Here is a 21,642-nt window from a genome sequence, read left to right on the forward strand (position 1 = left end):
ATTCTAATCTTACGTACAGGCACTGGACTAAAAATACACTCATCAGTCATTGCTCCCAAAATTAATTCAATGGGTCATCGTGTTAATGCTATAAATTAATTACAGCAATAAAAAAATAATTTCATCATGAACAAGAACATAAAATACTTCACATTAGACCACCGAAATTCCAAAATGACATTTCCCTTACATTCAACTTCCAAAAGTGCATTCATCTTTGCCATGTTACATTCATTTAGTTGACTAGTGCTATGTGCTGTATTAACAAAAATATGAATGGCATTAATAAAAACACATTAACACTGACAAGCTATTTAATATCGCATTCATAATCGAATACAATTCACCTAAAGAAATCTGATATAGCGTAGCTTTTCAGTGTTCTGTGCTTGGTGTATTACAGTTTTTCTCAGTCACTTTGGTACATTTCTCAGATCAGAATTGAAATTCTCAAAACTACCTGTTCAATTCTCACATCATCGTGTCACTTGTGCACATCAAAAAAGCAGTTTCTCATTTCTTTGAACAAGTTGCAAATGTTTTGGTACATCTATGCAAATGATAATAGTCTTACCCTTCAAAACATCTAGTCGTTAGTTCATCGTATAAGTCATTAAATGCAAAATGGTTAATCTAGTCGTCATAAACTGCCAAGCACACTTTTACACATTATTATCAGACTTTTTGTCAATTTGGCATGAATTGTGCAAGTGAATATTTATTAATGAAGAAAATGTAGATGATAAACCAATGATAAACCATTTCTCTGAAATAGCTCAAAGGTTCATCTCATGAATCTTCAGTTGGAAAGTTTATACTGTATAGACAGAAGACAACACAAGAGTTACACATTCTGACAATTGACTTATTTTCATCTTTGTGCCCATATTTATTTTTCCTTCTCTATATCACAATGACATTGTAAAGGTTTTTTTTTTTTTGGCCAGACCACTAGTATAAGTGTAACTGGGAATTCAATCCAGTCTCTTTCAGTCAATATCCCACATACAGTAATGTGTAAATGTGTACTTTTGAAATGATTATAAGGCATACATAAACATATGGCATATTGAACAGTAACTGTCATCCAAAATGTTGCCATAGTTTACATCAGAACATCCCTCCAGAGTAAACTGTTATATTGACAACATGACTAAGCGATTTGACTGTCTTATCCGTACACAATGACACAAGGACTTGTCATTCTGATGGCACTGACATGTTCATTGACACGGATATTTACTTTTGAGAGATGAACTAAGGATTTTGAGTAAGAGATTGGCTTTTGCAGGTAATCCATGATGTTTTGCTATTTATACAAATTGTTTTGAGAAATGCACTTACTGTTTTGCAAATTGTGAGTTTGATTTGAGAAATGTACCAAAGCGACTGAGAAAAACTGTAAAAGCGTCTGAATAATTTCCATCTGAAAGCACGTGATGAGAGATTTACGATACTAGTAATCACAGAACCGGCTTTACTGACGAGATGCGCTTTATGCGATTTATCGTGCAGTCCTTGTTTGTTGATCAAAAAGTACAAAGTAGATGTGGAATGCTGGATGTATTCAGGGCACTGCCATTACTGTCTAGAATGTGTTGAATGGTGTGCTGTGATTGGTTGTTACTGTTTACAGTGTGTGAAATGATGCTATGTGATTGGTTGAGAGACTGGTGTTTTTTCACAGTTTGGAAAAAAAGGGAGAAAACATGACCTAATAACTCTGCGAATATTGCAATTTGCGTAAAAATAAAAATGGACTATTCAGTACCGATCAGATTCAACACTGATTTTGGCGGAAAGTAATTTCGGAACCTCTCTTCAAATATATATACACACACATATAGTTTACAACATATACACCTCCATAAATATACACGCCTCATAATGTGTATCTATACAAAAACACATACAGACATCTCTACATATACATAATCATTAAATTTTTTTTTAAAATAATTATTACCAATACCAATAAATACTCAATTATGGAAAACTAAAAAAAACTATATTTTATCAAATTAACCAGGACAAGAAGGTCACCTTCCAAATATTCAAAGAAGGACTTCCAAATCTATATGAATCTCTTTGGTTTATCTAATATTTTCCATATGTACAGTAACACATAACTGAACTCTTAAACCACATTTCAAATTTAGTTGTAAACTTTTTGTTTCACATCATCAAAATTGACTTTTTTGTTATGGTCATTCCTAAAGAGATTTCTTTTAAAATTGTGCATTTCTTCTTTAAATTTGTGTCAATAACTGTTTGACAGCCTGTAGTGTTTGTGTTGGTATGGTGTGACTGTCTCTCTGTGGTTTAGCATGCTAACTGCCTTTCATCCCTGAGTTTGACCAAGTGTTGCCCCTCAGTACCATCAGCCTATCTATCATTCCTTTCAGTCCTCTTTCCACTGCCATCCTCTGTCCCACTTTCCCCTCACAATCTCCTCTCCTCTCCTCCTTCCGCGTTTCTTCTTCGGTTTCCTCCTCCACCCCTAGTTCCCTGGCTGCTAATCCCTGAGTGCTAGCGTTAGTGTTGGCCGCGTTTCCCAGTACGCTCTGCTGACATAGTGCTATTTTTACCTGTCACACTTAATCATGTCCTCTTGCGTGTCTTCCCTCTCTTCCTGTTCCTCTTTCCTTCCTTCTACTCACTGTACCTGGCTCTCAGTGCAGTCCTGTCCTATCAGGATAAGAGTGTAACTGGTTCTCAAGGACAATAACCTGCAGGTTAACATTATGATAGTATCTGATCCTCAAAGTTTATATGTGTAATGAGGTGCGTTCCCAAAGCAAGGGATGTTTGTAGTTCACTTCACCTGACACATTTTAAAAAATAAATATTAAATACAGATATATTTATTCATTTGTAATAATAATTATTTTATATGTATTGTGGCATTGCAAACACTGTATTGTATTAGATTGTGAAAACATTCATAGCTTGCTGGCTTAGTCTTGCTGTAGCTTACAAATATACCACGGTAACCACACCTTCTGCCAGAATACCATAGTTACAACGGCTTTTGTTACTACTGTGATGTAATGTGAGAAAGTGTGTTCTGGGTAGTTTCTAAGTTTTTTTTCTAAATGGTTTTGGCTTGATGCTTCATTAATTCAGTCATTAAATAATCTAAAGTGATGATTTGAGAGATCTTTCATGACTGTAGCACAAACAGTGACATGTTCAGTGAAATGACTAAAAATTCTGATTCAGTTTTTCAAAGAAAGTGTTTAAATGTAAATATTTAGTAAAAAAATTTTGTTTGATATTTTAATGTTAAAGGGATAGTTCACCTAAAAATGAAAATGTGATGTTTATCTGCTTACCTCCAGGGCATCCAAGATGTAGGTGACTTTGTTTCTTCAGTAGAACACAAACTGAATTTTAACTGAAACCGTCTGTCACTTTATAATGTAAGTGGATGGAAATCATGGCTAAATCATATAATAAAACAACAACAACAACAAAAACATACACAAACAAAACCAAATTAATCCCTGAAGCTCGTAGAAATACATTGATGTGTAAAGACACAAAATAATCGGTCTGTGCAAGAAACTGAACAGTATTTGTATAGTTGTTGTTTTTTGTACCTCTGATTCATGCAATGTGCAAACTCTCCTGAGCATGTTCTCAAGCAGCAGGTGCGTGAGGTGTCTTCTTCTAGCTTTACAGTTGATGAAGAGTTATAAGTGCATTACCGCCACCTATCTCTCAAATGGACCATTGACACTCTGTCTACAATCTCTGTTAGTGTCAATGGTTCATTTGAGAGATAGGTGGCGGTAATGCTCTGATAAGTATCCATCAGCTGTAAAGCAAGAACAAGAAGAAGCCTCCTCACGCGCCTGCTGATGGGGAACGTGCTCAGGAGGACACGCTCAGGACAGTTTGCACATTGCGTGAATCAGAGGTAAAATAAACGATATAAATACTGTTCAGTTTCTTGTACAGACCAATCGTTTTGTGTCTCTACACATCAGTGTGCACATCGTCACGAGCCGCAGGGTTTAATTTGGTTTTGTTTGTGAATATTTTTTCTTTATTTTTTTTATGTTTTACCTGTGATTCCCATCCATTTACATTATAAGCCTGAAAAACTGCAACAATTTCTGTTAAAAATCTCAGTTTGTGTTCAACTGAAGAAACAAAGTCAACTACATCTTGGATGCCCTGGGGGTAAGCAGATAAACATCATGTTTTCATTTTTGGGTGAACTATCCCTTTAATGAATAAAAATGGTTAAAACAATCTTACCATTTAGTTCATTTAACCTGGGACAGATTCATCTGAATTAAATTGTATTGTACAAATTAGATTTATCTTACAATTTTAACATATTTTAGTTTTTTCAATACATATTTAGAATTTTGAACAGTTTGAAATGATTAATTATTTATTGGGACTTGGCTGAAAAATATAGATTTATTATTATTATTATTATTATTATTATTATTATTATTATTATTATTATTATTATTATTATTATTGTTTATGAATTAACTATTTAAATAAATGTAAAAATCTATGTGTTTTACTGGACAGATTCACATGGCTCACTTTGTAATGTTAACCTGGCAAAGTGACCCGGTCATTAACTAATAAGTCAAACTTGAATCCTCTTGTGTTCTTCTTTGAAAACTAAATGAATCGTTTTAGTCAGTTGAGCCTGCAGTCACAGATGCCCTCATGATTTTAGAATATGAAAGAGTACTGGGAATTAAATGGGTCACAATGTCTCTGAGATTAACCTGCTTATAGTCTTTTTAAAAATGGCTAAATATGCCTCTGTGATCAGTATCTGATGGATGTGTGTTAGGTTTTGTTTGGTGTTTGGAAGGTCAGTTAGTCCAATGAAGCAGTTTCCAGGGCGAACATCTAGAAGAGGATTAATAATATAATAAAATAATACATTTTCATCAGATAATTTTTAAGAAAAAAAAAGAAAACACAAATAAAACAAATACATATTTTAAAATAAAATAGTTAGTGATCATGATAAATGATTTATAGTAATGCATTAAAAGAGCACATTTATGGTTTGGTGTTGATGAAGTGATACTTGAGCTTTTCTGATGGGACTGTGGGTGTACATACCTACAATTGAAGAAAAAAAACAACACCTCTTATTCATATATGCACAGTGTAAAGGCTCCGACAGGAACTTCTCTTAAGGTGTTTTTTGTGCATTTTCTGTTTTTCCTTTCAGACTGTCTGTTCAAGTTGTGTCCGATGAACAGGTACTCAGCCCAGAAACAGTTCTGGAAAGCAGCAAAACCTGGTGGAAACAGCACCACAGACACTGTACTACTCAACAAATTACATGTGAGTTCAACACGTAACATTTCAGGCTTCTGTCTCCTCTATGGAAGCTTGTTTCTGCCATGAGATGAAGAATAAAGTAATAATTTGTGACTTTTTGTCAAGCAATTTTTTTTCTAGCAATTCTGAATTTGTATCTCAAAATTATGTTTTCTTTCTTGCATAATCTCAGAATTATGAGATATAAATTTGCAGTTTTTTTACCCTGGTGGAAACAAGTTTCCATAACCCTTATTATGCTGCATGAATAAGATGGTATAGAATGTTTAGTTAAATTTGTATTTAAGTATAATTTGGTATTAAATGACAGTAAACGTGGTTCAAGTTCATTACATACTGTATATATCAAATAATTGTTGTCTAGACTTTTCTTTCTTGTAAATTATTTATATACACTTTTTGTAAGCATATATATCAAATAATTGTTGTCTAGACTTTTCTTTATTTATTTGTAAGCATTTTGATCTGCATTTTCACCTCTGTTTTTCAGCACGCTGCTGATCTAGAGAAGAAACAGAATGAATCAGAAAACCGGAAGCTGCTGGGAACGGTGATACAGTATGGAAATGTTATTCAGGTAGGTCAGCCAGGGATCTCATTGTGCCATTGAGGTCTTGGCAGAACAGAAATCCATTTTACAGTGTTATTTTAGTGTCTTGTATTATAGCTTGCATTTATAATTGTTTGACAAAATGTATTATAATATATAAGACTGTGCCATGTGACCCTGAGCATATTCATGTGTGTAGCTAAAGGGGTTGTAAAGGACTTTTTTTTTTCGCAGCTGTTGCATTTAAAAAGCAATAAATACCTTACTGTGAATAAACGGCTGCCTGCTTTGCTGGAGAAGAACGCCATGCGTGTGACGCTGGACTCTGCTGGAAACGAAGGCTCCTGGTTTTACATCCAGCCCTTTTACAAACTCCGCTCTATAGGAGACAGTGTGAGTGAAATCGTCCAGTTTAAACAGATTTGATTTGAAGTTGCACTCTCCTTCCAAACATAATGCCATATTTACCATTATATTGTGATTACAATTATAGTTGGCAAGTTTGCAAAGCCTTGTCTGTTTGTCTATATTAATGCTTTCTTACTTAGATTTGACTCAAACCTAGCATACTTGTAAAATATGTAGATAAAAGGGTCAGTGAATCTTTTAAAATATTATTGAAAGGCTCTTTCAGGCCAGCAAAGCTGCATTTATTTGAATAAAAATAGGGTAAAAAACTGTAATTTAGTGAGATAGTGTTACAATTTAAAATAACTGTTCTATTTTAATTAGTGCTTTCAAATGATTAATCTCGTCCAAAATAAAAGGTTATCTTTACATTATATATTTATTTGTACTATGTATATTTATGTATATATAAATACACACACATACAGTATATATTATTAGTACATACAAACACTTATTTTGGATAGGATTAATCACTCGACAGCACTAATTTTAATATATTTTAAAATGTAATTTGTTCCTGTGATTAAAAGCTATACATCAGTCTGCAGTGTCACATAATATATATATGTGTGTGGGTGTGAGTGTGTGTGTGTGTTTACATGTGTACGTGTGTGCGTGCGTGTGCGTGTGTATATATCAAATAAGTTTGTAAAGTTTATATATTGTGATAGTAGGCAGTTTCTGCGAGCAGCAATGAAAAATGCTGTCTTACTAACTGGGCCAAATTATATAAACTCTGTACCCTACATTTGTTTTCAAGCTGACTCAGGTGCTTTAAATGGCTAAATAAATCGAATTTGGATGACAGGTGTACTCTGTGATGCACCAGGGGCTCTAAATGGCCTGAGCTGTAGATACAAATTTTACGCATCTGGAAAACAGAACCAGACATTTGGTCGATTAGATGTTGATGTGTGGGGTCCATGGGGTCTCATCCGCTGCTGATCTCTGGGGTGAAGAGTTTTTGTAACACCGTTACATGATGTCAAAGCTCACAGCATTGAATTCCCCTGCTAATGTCATTAAGAACGGCCTTTGTGAGAGAGCGTCGCAGTCACTGAGCCTTCGTCGCGGAAAGCCACGCCAATTCTTTGAAACGGAGCTGAACCTGGTCTTGTGTGATATAAATAATTGCAAAACTAAGGCACTAGAAGAGATCAATTTAAATTTGTTTTCCTTTAGCTGTACAATTTAAAAGCAGTTAGTGACACATAAACATAGATATCTGTAATTATATATATATATATATATATATATATATATATATATATATATATATATATATATATATATATACATTACATATATATACAACTAAACAACACTGATCATCACGTTTAAGCAAGTTTCCACAAATAATGATCAATAAATGTGTAGAGGCTTCATCTTTTCAAAATATGTGATCATAGGTTGCCACGTTTCATAATTTTTGAACAGATCCCTTCATTAAATATTTAATTTTCTCTAATTGCTTGCTTATTTATTTATTTTTCTGGCTATACTTCTGATAATTTTAACCATGGAAGTAAAAGATGTTGACATGAAAATGGTGAGGCCTGCCATTCTTGGTTTTGCTTGTGCACCAACCCCAAACAAATTCTTTACAAAATATGTTTTTATTGACTTTTTTAATTTTATTTTTTAGGTTGTGATTGGAGATAAAGTGGTTTTGAATCCCGTAAATGCCGGACAGCCTCTACATGCCAGCACCCATCAGCTAGTGGACAATCCTGGCTGCAATGAGGTTAAACTGCTTTTTCTTTCAGTTTTGCATTACACCATGTACTGTGAATGTATGTAAATAACACTATTAATACACTTCTACTCTTAACATTTAAGTGCTTTAAATGGAAACGTACTGTCCGTAAATTAACTTTTGCTGCATAAAACTGGACCCAGTGTTAGTGTGAAGGCTATTATGCAATGGTAACACTAATTTAAGAGCCACGTCTTCTGCCAGAATGTCTCTGGATTGTGAATCATTGTTTTAAGTAAGTGCTAATGCTCAAAAAAACAAAACAAAAAACAACATATTTTATCTTATGACACACCTCCTCCCTTTTTCCTCTCCATTCTCCTCAGGTGAACTCTGTAAACTGCAACACTAGCTGGAAGATTGTTTTATTTATGAAATGGAGTGACAACAAGGAAGTCATTCTTAAAGGGGTAGGTGCTTCACACACATGGAATATGGTCTGAGTTCCTGGAGTTATTGTTGTTGATTGTTCTAGAATGTGATGTTGCTAATTCCTTCTTTTTTGGATGCTAAGGGTGATGTGGTTCGGATGTTTCATGCCGAGCAGGAGAAGTTTCTCACTTGCGATGAACACAGGAAGAAAATACATGTGTTCCTGCGAACCACCGGCCGCCAGTCCGCCACCTCTGCCACCAGCAGCAAAGCACTGTGGGAAGTGGAGGTGAGTCCATTAAGATCATCTTTTCACTTTTTAAATGAACACAACTTTTATGAATTTGGCCTAAATACAGTTACCAGATGTAAAAAGCTAACATGAAGGCATAAACTACACCACGGTCACATGACTTAAAGGGGTCATATGGTGCAATTTTCAAATTTTCCTTTCTCATTGGAGTGTGACAACCTGTTGGTGCATAGATAAGATCCCTAAAGTTGCAAAGACTTAAGTCTCAAAACCAAAGAGATATTCTTTATATAAGTTAAGACTTGTCCACGCCCTACTAAAACGCCTGATTTAAACACGCCCCCAAATGTCTACATTCTCCTGGTTAAATAAAGGATAAATAAAATAAATAAATAAATAAATAAATAAATACAGGTCAGTATAATCAGTAATTATGTCCCCACTGGATGCAACAAATGCCTAATTTGAAATGAGTCATTGGTTTTGTCTTGTTGCGTCGGGACACAGCATCACAGTACAATTACAACGCACTGGATAGCTGACCAGTCAGAGCACATCTCGCTTTTCAGAACGATGAGCTTTGTAAAAATCAACGCATTTTAGAAAGCCAGGGCATAGAGGAGCATATGTGTGTGCGTGTGTGTGTGTGTGTGTGTGTGTGTGTGTGAGAGAGAGAGAGAGAGAGAGAGAGACAGAGACAGAGAGAGAAGGTCACACAGTGGAGTCAGCTGTCTTAACTGTACGTGGCTTGTGTACTGCAAACACATATGAGCTTCATCGTGTGTCTTTCACACCACTCTGTTCCCCTTTCAGGTTTAACTGATGGTAAAACTAAGGACATTATTAACTGTCTTTGTTTATTTTGATAGAGGAAGCTTTCGACTATGGAAAGGGGCATTACATTTCTAACGAGTACTTGCAGTGTTCATCCAATCACAATGCACTGGGTCAGTTGGCCAATCAGAGCCGACTGCGCTTGTCAGAAGGAGGGACTTTGTAGAAAACTATGTTTGAGAGAGGCGGGGCATAGAGGAGCTACAATAATGTACAGTATTTGAAAAATAATGTTTTTTGAACATTAAAGCATGTCAACATATTCTGTTACACCAAATACACAAAATAATGATCTTTAAAAATGCATCATATGACCCCTTTAAAATCTACAAGGAAAGTTTGTGAGGCTGTCAAAGTAGACTGGTGAGTAGAGTTTTTCTCTTCAGCATTATGATATTCAATCAGTCCCATCAGTTTTCATGATTCAGTGATCGTGAAAGTGCAAAATCAACAAAATGATGTGTTTTTTTGCAAACCATCATAATTTGCCATTTAACTGCAAAATAATCACAAGAAAGCAGAAATCCATTTGGAACTGTGCGTTAGGTCTTAAAGTGACAGCAGCCTAATAACCCTGCTGCTGTCTGTGTATGTGACAAATGCAAATGTGCAGAGGAAAGAGGAAAAATTACAATTTGAATTACAAAATGAGAATTGGTAAAGAAAAATGTCAGAGGATTTCCATATAAGACAAGAGGAGACTGGTTGTCCTATGCTAAACAAAAGCAAGTTGGTTTCTTTTGCTCCTGTAAACAAAGCCTGGTTCTCGCAAGACTAGTATATTATCACTGGATCTTATGTTACGCCTATGTCCTACATCATCCACTGGAACGTCACTCTCTTACGAACGCACAAACCAGTTAAGCTGGAAGCTATAGATTATGGTTCATAACGTTTTAAAAATGGATATTAATTATACACAAACACATGGTTTTAATTCAGAATGTTGTTATTCAACTACCCACCCCAGAGCAATGTGAAGCACTTTATTGGACTTCTATTGGATTATAGAATATCAAAAGCCATTCACAGCCATTATAAAACCTGGAAGAACCAAGACGTTTTTTTTTTTATATTGTATTCGTTTGAAATAAGAAAGTCATATACTGTACACCTAGGATGGCTTGAGGGTGAGTAAATCATATTCCTTTAATAATGACCAGTGTATTTTTATTTCATAAACTAAAGACTGTGCAGTGTTTTATTTTATTAATTTGATTATTCCGTATCTGTAATAGAAAAAGTCCTAGAAACAATCACCTTAAAATGAGTCATTTTGATCATAATGAAGCCCTGGTAGGACTGTTTAATGTCCCCGGCAGCCTCTGTAGTCCCATTTAGCTGCTTGTTAGCGACTGCTATTTTCAAGATTCATAAAAGCTTAAAGTCATGAGTGGGGTGTAACTGGTGTATTTTGTTGTTGATGAGTAATATGTGCAAATATCTTGGCTTAGCATTGGCTCTGGGACTACGAAAGTAGAAGTTCAAATAAACTTGTTTGAGGGTTTTAGGACTAATTCACGAATCAGTCTTATTGTAATTTTGTGTGAAGGGTCCCTTTAAGTACAGTATATGCTCATTGTGACATTCCTCCCAATCTCTTATTTCAGGTGGTTCAGCATGACCCGTGTCGTGGTGGCGCTGGTTACTGGAATAGTCTTTTCAGGTTTAAGCACTTGGCCACAGGACACTACCTGGCAGCAGAGGTGAGTGAGGTGTGTTCTACTAGCTCGGGATCCTCCCTCAGCTGTTCCCAGATCAGCACTAACCTCTCTCACTGGGTAGGGAACCTTACTAACTTCCTCTAGATTTTCTCTGGCTTTAAAACTGCAGTCTGTAAGATTTTCAGCATCCCTCTGGATGTTTCCATCAGACCTCCAACCTGACTCGAGCTCATTTTTGTCTAGCTAGAAGCCAAATTGATTAAATCTTACATAGTGCAGCTTTAATCACGTCTATGGTGCTGTTCTTTGAACATGGCTAGCTTGGATAGCAAGATATGTTTAAGGATATTTTAGATAGATTTAATACATTTTCTATTTCACTTTTAGTTTTTATTTATTTCCAGTTATAATGTTAGCTTGTTAATGCTATAGTTTTCTTTTAGTGTTACTTTTCTTTTAACTTTTTCATTTGTTATTTCGACAGCTTAATTTTGATTAACAGAATCGTCTTAATTTTTTTAGTTAACGATTATATATATATATATATATATATATATATATATATATATATATATATATATATATATATATATATATATATATATATTAGTTATAGTTATATATGTATACAATTATGTACACCAGTTATTTACAGTGGGACAAGGAATTTAAATTACAGTAAAAGGGGTTAAATTTGAAATCATGTGCATGAGCTTTAAATAAAGGAAAATCTCGAGTTTATGTCAAATCTTGAAACATATCTCTCTAACCAAGTAGAACATGTTCAAAGAGCAGGACCCTGTCGTTCTTTTTTTGGTTTTATTAGGTTGTGCCTAATCAATTAATTTCCTGTTCAGTTGCCTGTCAAATAGAATGATCTGACTTCTTTTAGCATTTTGAGGACATGTTGGGTGATTTATCTGTTCACAGGTTAATCCTGACTATGAGGAAGAGTCACAGGATTCACGTTCATCTGTAAGTGCTTTCATTTCTGTTAAATAGTTGTCATTCTTGTGTACTGTACTGTGTCTTGTATACTGTACTGTGTAGATATACAGTATGCGTACAGGCATATTTTTTGTCTCTGGTTTCAGGTGGCAGATTTTTCACCCTTTAACTTCCAGGTACTGTCAGACCTACTATCATTCAAAGCTTATCTTCATCTTCATGGTCAAAGATCAAAATCAAAGCACCGCCCCTTTAGAAATGTTATATTTGCATAGCTCTACGTATTCTACACAGAATATATATATTCTATATATATTATTTTTATTTTTAGTCATTTTTAAGTAAGTGTGTTTTTCTGTCCTTTTAAATATTTCTAAACAGCTGTAATTAATATTATTATTATTTGTTTTAAGTTATTAATACAACTTTATTTCAGTTACTTGCCAATGCCTCCTTTCCAATTTATTATTTTTTTATATATAATATTTATATTTCATTTTAGCTTAGTTTTAGCTTTTCAATTTAGTTAACAATATCAAAACTGTTTAGAATGAATGTAATGGGGGAAACAAGTTGTTTCATAAAGTGTAGCTACGAGACAAGAAATGTAACTGTAAAAACCCTACTAACCTCGTCTGTGCAAAACTACATGAAATATTAAAACTGTAAGTAAACCCTGTAACTTTTAAATCAAACATGCATGGATACAGGTAGGAGACTGTTTGCAGAAAGAAAAATACTGCAAACATTGATGCTTTTATGACTAAAACTACATGTTGATTTGCCTATAACTTTAGTTTTTTATATTCTTGCAGCTCAAATAATACACATTTTAAGGAACAAATAATGCAAGTGTTTTTACAAAAATACAACCTTCACATTTCTGTATTTAAACCCTTAAAATGCATTACATATTTTTTTGGTAAATTATTTTATGCCATAAATGCTGTTGAAATTTACCTGACTAGAACCACAGAATATTTTAAGAAATATTTAGTTTAATTTCACTCACAAGTTAAACACTATTTAAACTTAAAAAAAAAATAATAACCACAAGGTGGCACTCTACCTGTGAGGAAGGTCGTTTGAGCAGTGCAGCTCATCGCCTGTAGGTGGCGGTATAACACCATCATTTATTTAAAGCAGCTGTTCCGCCTGTTGCCAGGGCCAGATTAACACTTTGTTGTACCCTGGGCAACAATATTCAAGGGCCCCATCATCACGACCCCAGGATCACCATAATATGGTCATATACAGAATGTATTACTGTAATAAACAGTAAATATACTCAATACTTCAAATTCTAACTGTCATCAGGTGTATTTTGATTTACAAATATTTAAATGCTCATAGAACTACAAATGCACTACTATGTCCCCTATCAAAGACATTCACTCACATATGATGCTATGAAAACAAAACTCATCAGCATCTGTATAATCTGGTAAAATTGACCCACTACATTGAGAGGGAGGGAAATATCCTCCATTTTCACAAAAATGAATAAATAAGCAACCACTTTCAAACCATTGTTTATTAAACAACATTTATTCCCAATAGAAATGTTTTGAATTGATAGAGCTATAACAGAAGACCACAGACAACACATCAAGAAACAATTTGGTTCTCAGCTCATTTTAAGCAGAAATCACACTGACAGGGTGACCCTGTTTCCCCAGAATTCAACAAGGCAATCAAGTTATTAGTCCAACAATCAATTTGAAATCTGCCAGTTATCCCTCCACAACAATTTACAGCATTTTAATGAAGCTGGCACCTCAAGGAAAAAATCAATAAATAAAATGCAGTATCACGATTATCTGCTTATAAACATTTTTATCCTAAGCTCATTTTAACTTGTTTTAAAATGGAACAATAACCTATCACAGCGCAATTAACCAGTTAAACATTTTTGCTACATTAACATTTAAAAATCTGTCAATTTCTCTGAAGACAAGACAGAAATAAATGCTACATAATCTGGCAAAACACACATTTTTAGTCCTAAATAATGACGAAGTGCATGTTTGAATTTGAAATGCTCTTCGCTCTCGGGGCTGTAAACATAAACTGGCGGTGTAGAAAAGTCCTGGCTACCTGAGTTGTCCTCGTCGTTGACGGAAGCTGACTTAACAGATCTGTTGGCAACATTAACAGGAGTGAAGAAATTACCTATTTTAGGTATATACTTTAAATTTTCTATGTTTCTGATGTCCTTTCCTTTTTTAATTTACGCCTCGCACTCCCACTTGGCTTCTCCATGACGTAACCCACTCCGGCGTAACATTTGACCCACCTCATGCGGACTGACCAATGAGTAGAGGGTCTTAACTTGAAGCCCTCTCTTCATTGGTCAGTCCGCATGAGACTGACTCTCAACCGCTCTCAACTCACGTTCAAAGTCATAGGCAGCGCAGTGTCTCTCTGTGCAGCGCAAAAGCCCATGTTGACAGTTCGTTTAATATAAAGCAGGAGATTACAAGATACAGTATTTTGCTCGTGCCCTTGCTGCCCTGGGCCCTTTAGAGGTCTTGGGCCCCTGGGCAATTGCCCAGTTGCCCGTATGGTTAATCCGGCCCTGCCTGTTGCTAATGTGCATGTCTCAATTTAATCATTATGTTTGTTGATAACAGACTCTTAGGTCAGGTTTATAATATCTAAGAGAAATTTTCTCCGAAATGAACCAAGAAGCAGTTAACTTTATTGTTGACTAAAAACCGCTAAACCTGTTTTGCTAGAACCCTCATAAACCGCACCATGAGACTGATCGAGAGATTCTTTATTTGTGATGTTCTCAAAAGCTTTGTGGAATTGCATGTCACATGCAAACTTGTAAACATGTCATGAATTGATTGTTTCTGCAGATAAGACTTGTTTTATCTGAGTCACGTAATCAATAGTGGGGTGTTGTGTCTCCATGGTTATGTGGTCCTCTCTGTCCTCTAGCTGGACTCGGAGCATGAAGCTCTGCGAGCACGTCTGCGAACACCCAACGAGAAGGTCATGTACACCCTCGTGTCCGTCCCTGATGGCAATGACATCTCCTCCATATTTGAGCTGGATCCCACCACCCTCAGAGGAGGAGACTCCCTCGTCCCCAGGTACACACCGGACCATAACCATCTCAAAAACCAGTGCAGGATTAAATGTTACAGTTCAAAACTGCATCCTGTACAAACTCACCTGAACAGTGTGAATCTGCTTTCTAGAAGGCCACATGATGAATTCATTTTGCAGGAGCTCTGCTCACAAGTGATATTTAAATTACTAATATAGAAGTCTGAATGTGCTTGTGTTTGTTATTATATATAGGATATATATATATATATATATATATATATATATATATATATATATATATATGTGTATATATATATATATATATATATATATATATATATATATATATATATATATATATATATATATGTATGTATATGTGTGTGTGTATGTATGTATGTATGTGTGTGTGTGTATGTATGTATGTATATATCTTCACTTCTTCACTTCTTATCATCAAATGTGAAGGGGATTTAGGAATATACTTTTTGTTTTTCTGTCTAAATTGTTTACCTTTTTATATACACAAAAATGTATGTACTGTATACTGTATAAATACTTTTTTTATTTTTATAAATATGAGCTTTTTAAATATACAAAGTTTGATTTGTATTCAGCTCCAAAAGTATGTCTGTTACATTGTAAAAATATAATATAGTACTTTGTATTCTACAGTAAAATTTCTATTTATCCAATCTTTTAACCATATTTGATCATGTTTATAGATAAGCAACAAACCATCCAACAGATTAATTATAATTGGCTTGGATAAAATGTTACAGCGTTAAGTATTTACTATATTATTTAACATGGCAAATAAGCATGTTTCATATCTAACTACTCATTACCATTAGGCAACATAGTGTTGTCAACATAGAGTTATTAATAATGTAAAATATATTGTCATATTTTGACTCACTAACTGATTGATTCAAATAAAATAAAAATAAAATAAAATAGATACATTTAAATACATTTTTAAATAAACAAAGAAAGAAATACATTTTAATAAAAATGTTTGATTAATGAAAGATTAATTAAAATAATAATAAAAAAAAAAAAAGTATTTTTAGGAGGAAGTTTGACCTGTAGTGTAAATATTTCTGCTTTTTACAACATGAAATGACCCAATAGAAATGTATGTGATGAACTGGTGTGGATTGTATAATGTACACTGTGTTGGCAGCTCAGGGTTAATCAGACTTTGAGTTGCAGTGGTAGGTTCACTGCTGTCAGCTTGAGCTCCGAGTAATGTGAGATTCCTGTTTATGATACGAGATTTATGCCTCAATCTCTGATTCCATCTCTTTCTGTTGCCTGAAAAAGTTGTGAAGAGTGAAATATGATTTTGTCCCTGTCTATGGATAGCCCAACCCATCCAAAACCCACAGAGGGGTTGATTGTTACAGTAAGTTGTATTCAGGCATGTGGGATATTTGAAGTTAGTAGTAAACGACCCTTAATGAACCTAACGAGAAAACAGTGTATCTGATTTATACGGCTATGGATATGAGTGACAGGAAAGAAGTCGTTCTGCACTCATGCATTTTCCTGGTATTTCTGGAAGTCGCCTGAGGTCGGGTGACTCGTTTTGTTTGTTTTTAACTGTAAGCTCTGTCGTCTCAATCGGTCATGCGTGACAGAACACAAGAAGGATGGCAGATTTGGAAAGATGTTCACATGCGGTCACATGTCTGCTCTCCTACCCGTCGGACTCTTTGTCCACACACCACAAAACCCAAGCGCTTCCAGGGTGGAGTGCACATGTCACATTGTGTGTGTGTGTGTGTGTGTGTGTGTGCTTGCCTCATCCAGATACCTGCAAATTCTTACTTTTCTTTCTGAAAATAGGCAGGAAAGTCCCGACAGGGTGTGGAGGCAGGAAATCAGGGTGACCGTGCACTTTGCCAGCGTGATATCTTTCCATGTTGTCAAGACATGTTGTTAAAACAGAAGCCACCCCCAGATTCCCTTATTTTTATAAGCAGTCACTTGGAAAGTGGTTTTATGAAGTCATCTTCCATGCTGCTCAGAATCAGAAGATAGTAGGGGAAATTCAGGTTTGCTATTAAATGGGTGAATCAGATGAAGATGTCCAGATTATGTTTATGACTAATGTACATAGAATTTACATGTATTATAAACAAATGTTTATACAAGGCATATTAAATCCCAGTAAAGTGTCTATATATATATATATATATATATATATATATATATATATATATATATATATATATATATATATATATATATATATATATATATATATATATATATATATATATATATATATATATATATATATATTTATATATATATATATATATATATATATATTTATATATATATATATATATTTATATATATATATATTTCCTGTGATGCTTGATTAGTTCATGAGTTTCCATCTGTGTTGATTAATCATCTTATTAGTCCGTCGTTTAGTATTTATAGACCCCTTTTCCTCAGTTTCTTTGTCCTGTGTCTGTGTTCGTGCAAAGAGGTTGTTTTCTCCTACTTTTCCATGAGGATTTATTAAAGAATCTGTTTGTTTGACTATCTGTCTCCTTCGTACTCCTTCAAGCTCCTTTCCCCCCGCAACCCCTGACAAAACACAGTAGTTGAACCTTTTGATATATTTATATATTGTTTTTGGCACTGTGGTCATGGGTGCTAAAATAAGCTTTTAAATAACATTTTCAAAATGTGACTCATTTCTTGCGATTTTTGTGGTGATACAGGCTGAGCGAATAGAAATTATTAACAGCATATGCAGAGTTTCTATTTGGGGTGTAACGTGTTTGCAGCGTTGAGCAAAGCAGTGCTGAAACTTGCATGCACATGAATTATAACACATGAATTGTAGACATTATGAAAGATCCATTATGCATATGTTTATTGTGCTATAATAGAGATTTGTGAGATGTCTTTAGAGATTATAAATGAAGCACTCTTTACTGATATTCTGCCAAACCATGTACGCAGCAGTTGCTTGCTTTAGTTAAAAATAACAGTGTTCTGTGAATGGGGATGTTTTAATAACAAATACTTATCGGGAGCATGTATGCTAGGATTTCATACATTTCATGGAGAAAAAAGTTGTGCAACTAATTACTAATTACTTTTGAAACAAAGTAATCAGAACAGTAACGTGATTTCTTTTAAAAGGAGTAATCAGTAATTTGATTAAATCTTCAGAGTAACATGAGCAACACTGGTCTTGAATCAATAACCGCTTCTTTGTATGTTGAGCCTATGGGACTCGAACACATCTATAGGCTCTATCAAGCCCCTCAATCACATGCTTTGAATGGGTTTCATGCGACACTAAGCCGCAGACAGTCATATGTGTAACAAGCTGAACTGTGGCCTTATCTTGTGTGTGAGAGAGATCATCTTTCAAGTTTGATCCTGGTAAAAGGATTTTCAAAGTCATGGCTTTAATGTGACCTGAAAACCCCCCAGTCTCACAAACCAGCGCCCTTTCACAGCACCAGAGGGCTGTAGATGTGACTAATTAGTCTAAGGGGGCAGACACACACACACACACACACACACACACACACACACACACACACACACACAAAGGTAAGCCTGTTAGTCACATAGGCGAGTACACAACTGTGCCAGGAATACAGACGTGTCTGATGTTCACTTGTGGTCCGTCTAAAGCCTGGTTACGTGTGTGACAGAGTATGTTTTTGTATGACATTTTTGGCCCAATTTTGCTTACTTGTGTGTGTGTGTGTGTGTGTGTGTGTGTGTGTGTGTGATTAAATTAGATTCTCATGAAATGACAGTGACACAGAGCTGGGTGACAGATGGCAAAAATCATATTTTCAGTTTTATATGTCAATCGAATGTGTATTTGATGCATGCCATTTTAATGTCAAGTCTAACTGAAAAAAGAAATACTCAGTCTGATATGAATTTGACTCAGTTGAACTTTAAAGTGTAAAAATCTCTGGAATAAAAAAAAGTAAGTCAGTAGGATATTTATGATCACCTAGGCTGCATTTATTTATACAAAAATGCCATACAAGCTTTAATATTGTAATATTATTCCAATTTAAAATGGCTGCTTTTTGTTTTAATATATGTTACAATGCAATTTATTCCTGTAATGTAAAGCTGAATTCTCAGCATCATTCCTCTAGTATTCAGTGTCATATGATCCTTCAGCTGATTTGGTGCTCAATAAAAAAATTGGGCTGCTTAATATTTTTTGGGGAAAAGGTGATGCATTTTTATGATTCTTTGATTACTTGAATGTTTAAAAGAACAGTGTTTATTTAAAAAAAAATGTTTTTGCCACTTTTGATCAATCCCTTGATGATTACATAATTCCATTAAAAAAAATAATAATAATCTTATTGACCCAAAGTTGACCTAGAGTTGGGGTGAAATTCTCTCGTACACACACACATAGACAATATACAGAAGAGTATGCCAAATTATGTTCTAGGTGGATTATTTCTTTACTTCAGTAATGTTCTTTGTACCATTATTAATATTTTTCCTTCCTCTCCATTACAATTATTCATGCAATTTGACACCAACCTCCACTGCATAATATCTTTCTCATTGTCTCTCTCTTTCCCCTTTTTTAATGTTTCTGATGATGCAGCTCAGTTTAGAAGTATTGCTTGTTTAGACCAGTACCACATTTATAAAACAGATTGGATTACAGTGTGGACGTCGCCTTAGTGTGCAAGACTAATGTGAACAGGTGCATTGTGCTTGCGGCAATTTAGTTAAATGAGCATGAATTATCTGACCCGACAGGTATTGAACTTCCTTGTAGGGGTGTGTTTAAGCACCACACAAACTAAGAACAATAGTGGCTTTGAAAGGTCTGTGTGTGTGTGTGTGTCTGTGTCTGTGTGCGTGTGTGTGTCTGTGTTTGTGTGTGTAACTGCTCTGTAGCTCCCCGCAGGCACTGTTGAAGTCAGTGGCATGAACTGAAGTTCATGTTTGGATTCCACAAAACGACTACAACAGCTTAAGTCTGCGAATGCATGAGTCTTAAAGCTAATTACTTAAACTTCTGATCACAGACGTTTTAGCATTAGACAGTCATATCCTCTTAAACGATGGATTCAGCACCACATGAGTTTACAGGGGTCACAATGACCTGAAGGCTTCCCACCTCACAATATTTGCCCTGAACCTAGTGACTTTTAAAATTGTTCACATGACTCCTTCATACAAAAGTACTTTGTCCCCTAAGGGAACATTTGCCCCCTAAATGTGACCCTAGACGACCCTCGCCACAGCAGGAATGTAAACTCTTGATGCTCATAAGATTAAAGGTTAAGGAAGGTTATCAATTACCTGTCCAGTTACCTTTATTCATCTATAAATATTTACTATAAAGAATGTACAAATGATTAAATAAATAAATAAATATGTACATTCAAGCATTTATTATTAATATTAAAAAAGTAGTTATTGTTCCAAAATGCTCATGGGTGCCATGTCAGCATCAATGTGTCAGCAATTTATAAACAAAAGAGCTTTATTTATTTATTTATTAAGCAAATCATATATTTTGGTACCTTTGACATTCGTGTTCTATCGAGTCTTTTTGTTTCGTCCTCAGGAGCTCGTATGTGAGGCTGAGGCACTTGTGCACCAATACATGGGTCCACAGCACCAACAACCCCATAGACAAAGAGGAGGAGAAGCCTGTTATGTTACGGGTGGGTGTTAAGTCATTCATAAAAAAAAAAAAAAAAAAACTGATATCAAATGGTTTATCAGTTAGCTATTTCATCTCATTTGTTGTCTGAATTTTTAGCAGCTGTTGAAATAATAATAACAATAATACTAATAATTATTATAGTTTTTTTAGTTGTATTAATTTTAATTATTCTATTATATTAATAATGAATCTTCAAATGGTTTATCTAATATAATTTAATAATTAAAATAAAAAAACTAAAAATCTATAATAATAATAATAATAATAATTATTATTATTATTATTATTTCAACAGCTGAAAAAAATTCAGACATATAATATAATAATTAAAATTACTAAAACAAAAAATCTCTTATAATTATTAGTATTATTGTTATTATTATTATTATTATTATTTCAACAGCTTCAAAAAAATTCAGACAACAAATGAGATGAAATAGCTAAGTGATAAACCATATATATATATATATATATATATATATATATATATATATATATATATATATATATATATATATATATATATATATATATATATTTATATATATATATATTTTTTTTTTACACATTCTGTAATTAATGTAATTAACTTGACTTTATTTTAATTTGCCATGGTGAAATATTTTGTATGAAATGTAAAAGCTATAGAATAGAATGTATTATCATAGACATTATTTTCGATATAATATCATTCTTATCATCATGTTATCTTCATATTATTATTATTATACTAAATTGCAATTGGTTTTCTCTTTC

The 21,642-nt window shown here is 34.2% G+C and overlaps 1 protein-coding gene across 11 annotated transcripts in view; it reads left to right on the plus strand.

Annotated features, from left to right (window-relative positions):
- Positions 1-21,642, plus strand: part of LOC113110915 (inositol 1,4,5-trisphosphate receptor type 1-like) — a 125,660-nt gene that overhangs the window by 16,015 nt on the left and 88,003 nt on the right. For 5 of the 11 annotated variants that reach the window (XM_026275198.1, XM_026275202.1, XM_026275196.1 and 2 more), the window contains exons 4-14: positions 5,219-5,334; positions 5,822-5,908; positions 6,116-6,274; positions 7,938-8,036; positions 8,375-8,458; positions 8,563-8,709; positions 11,118-11,288; positions 12,102-12,146; positions 12,266-12,295; positions 15,066-15,220; positions 20,785-20,884. In XM_026275198.1, coding sequence (XP_026130983.1) covers positions 5,219-5,334; positions 5,822-5,908; positions 6,116-6,274; positions 7,938-8,036; positions 8,375-8,458; positions 8,563-8,709; positions 11,118-11,288; positions 12,102-12,146; positions 12,266-12,295; positions 15,066-15,220; positions 20,785-20,884 — 1,193 coding nt within the window. The remainder of the gene's footprint in view (positions 1-5,218; positions 5,335-5,821; positions 5,909-6,115; positions 6,275-7,937; positions 8,037-8,374; positions 8,459-8,562; positions 8,710-11,117; positions 11,289-12,101; positions 12,147-12,265; positions 12,296-15,065; positions 15,221-20,784; positions 20,885-21,642) is intronic. The other 6 variants (XM_026275203.1, XM_026275205.1, XM_026275199.1 and 3 more) reach the window with 2 other exon arrangements.

This window comes from Carassius auratus, chromosome 11 (genome assembly GCF_003368295.1).
Source record: "Carassius auratus strain Wakin chromosome 11, ASM336829v1, whole genome shotgun sequence".
In the NCBI taxonomy this organism is placed as follows: Eukaryota; Metazoa; Chordata; class Actinopteri; order Cypriniformes; family Cyprinidae; genus Carassius; species Carassius auratus.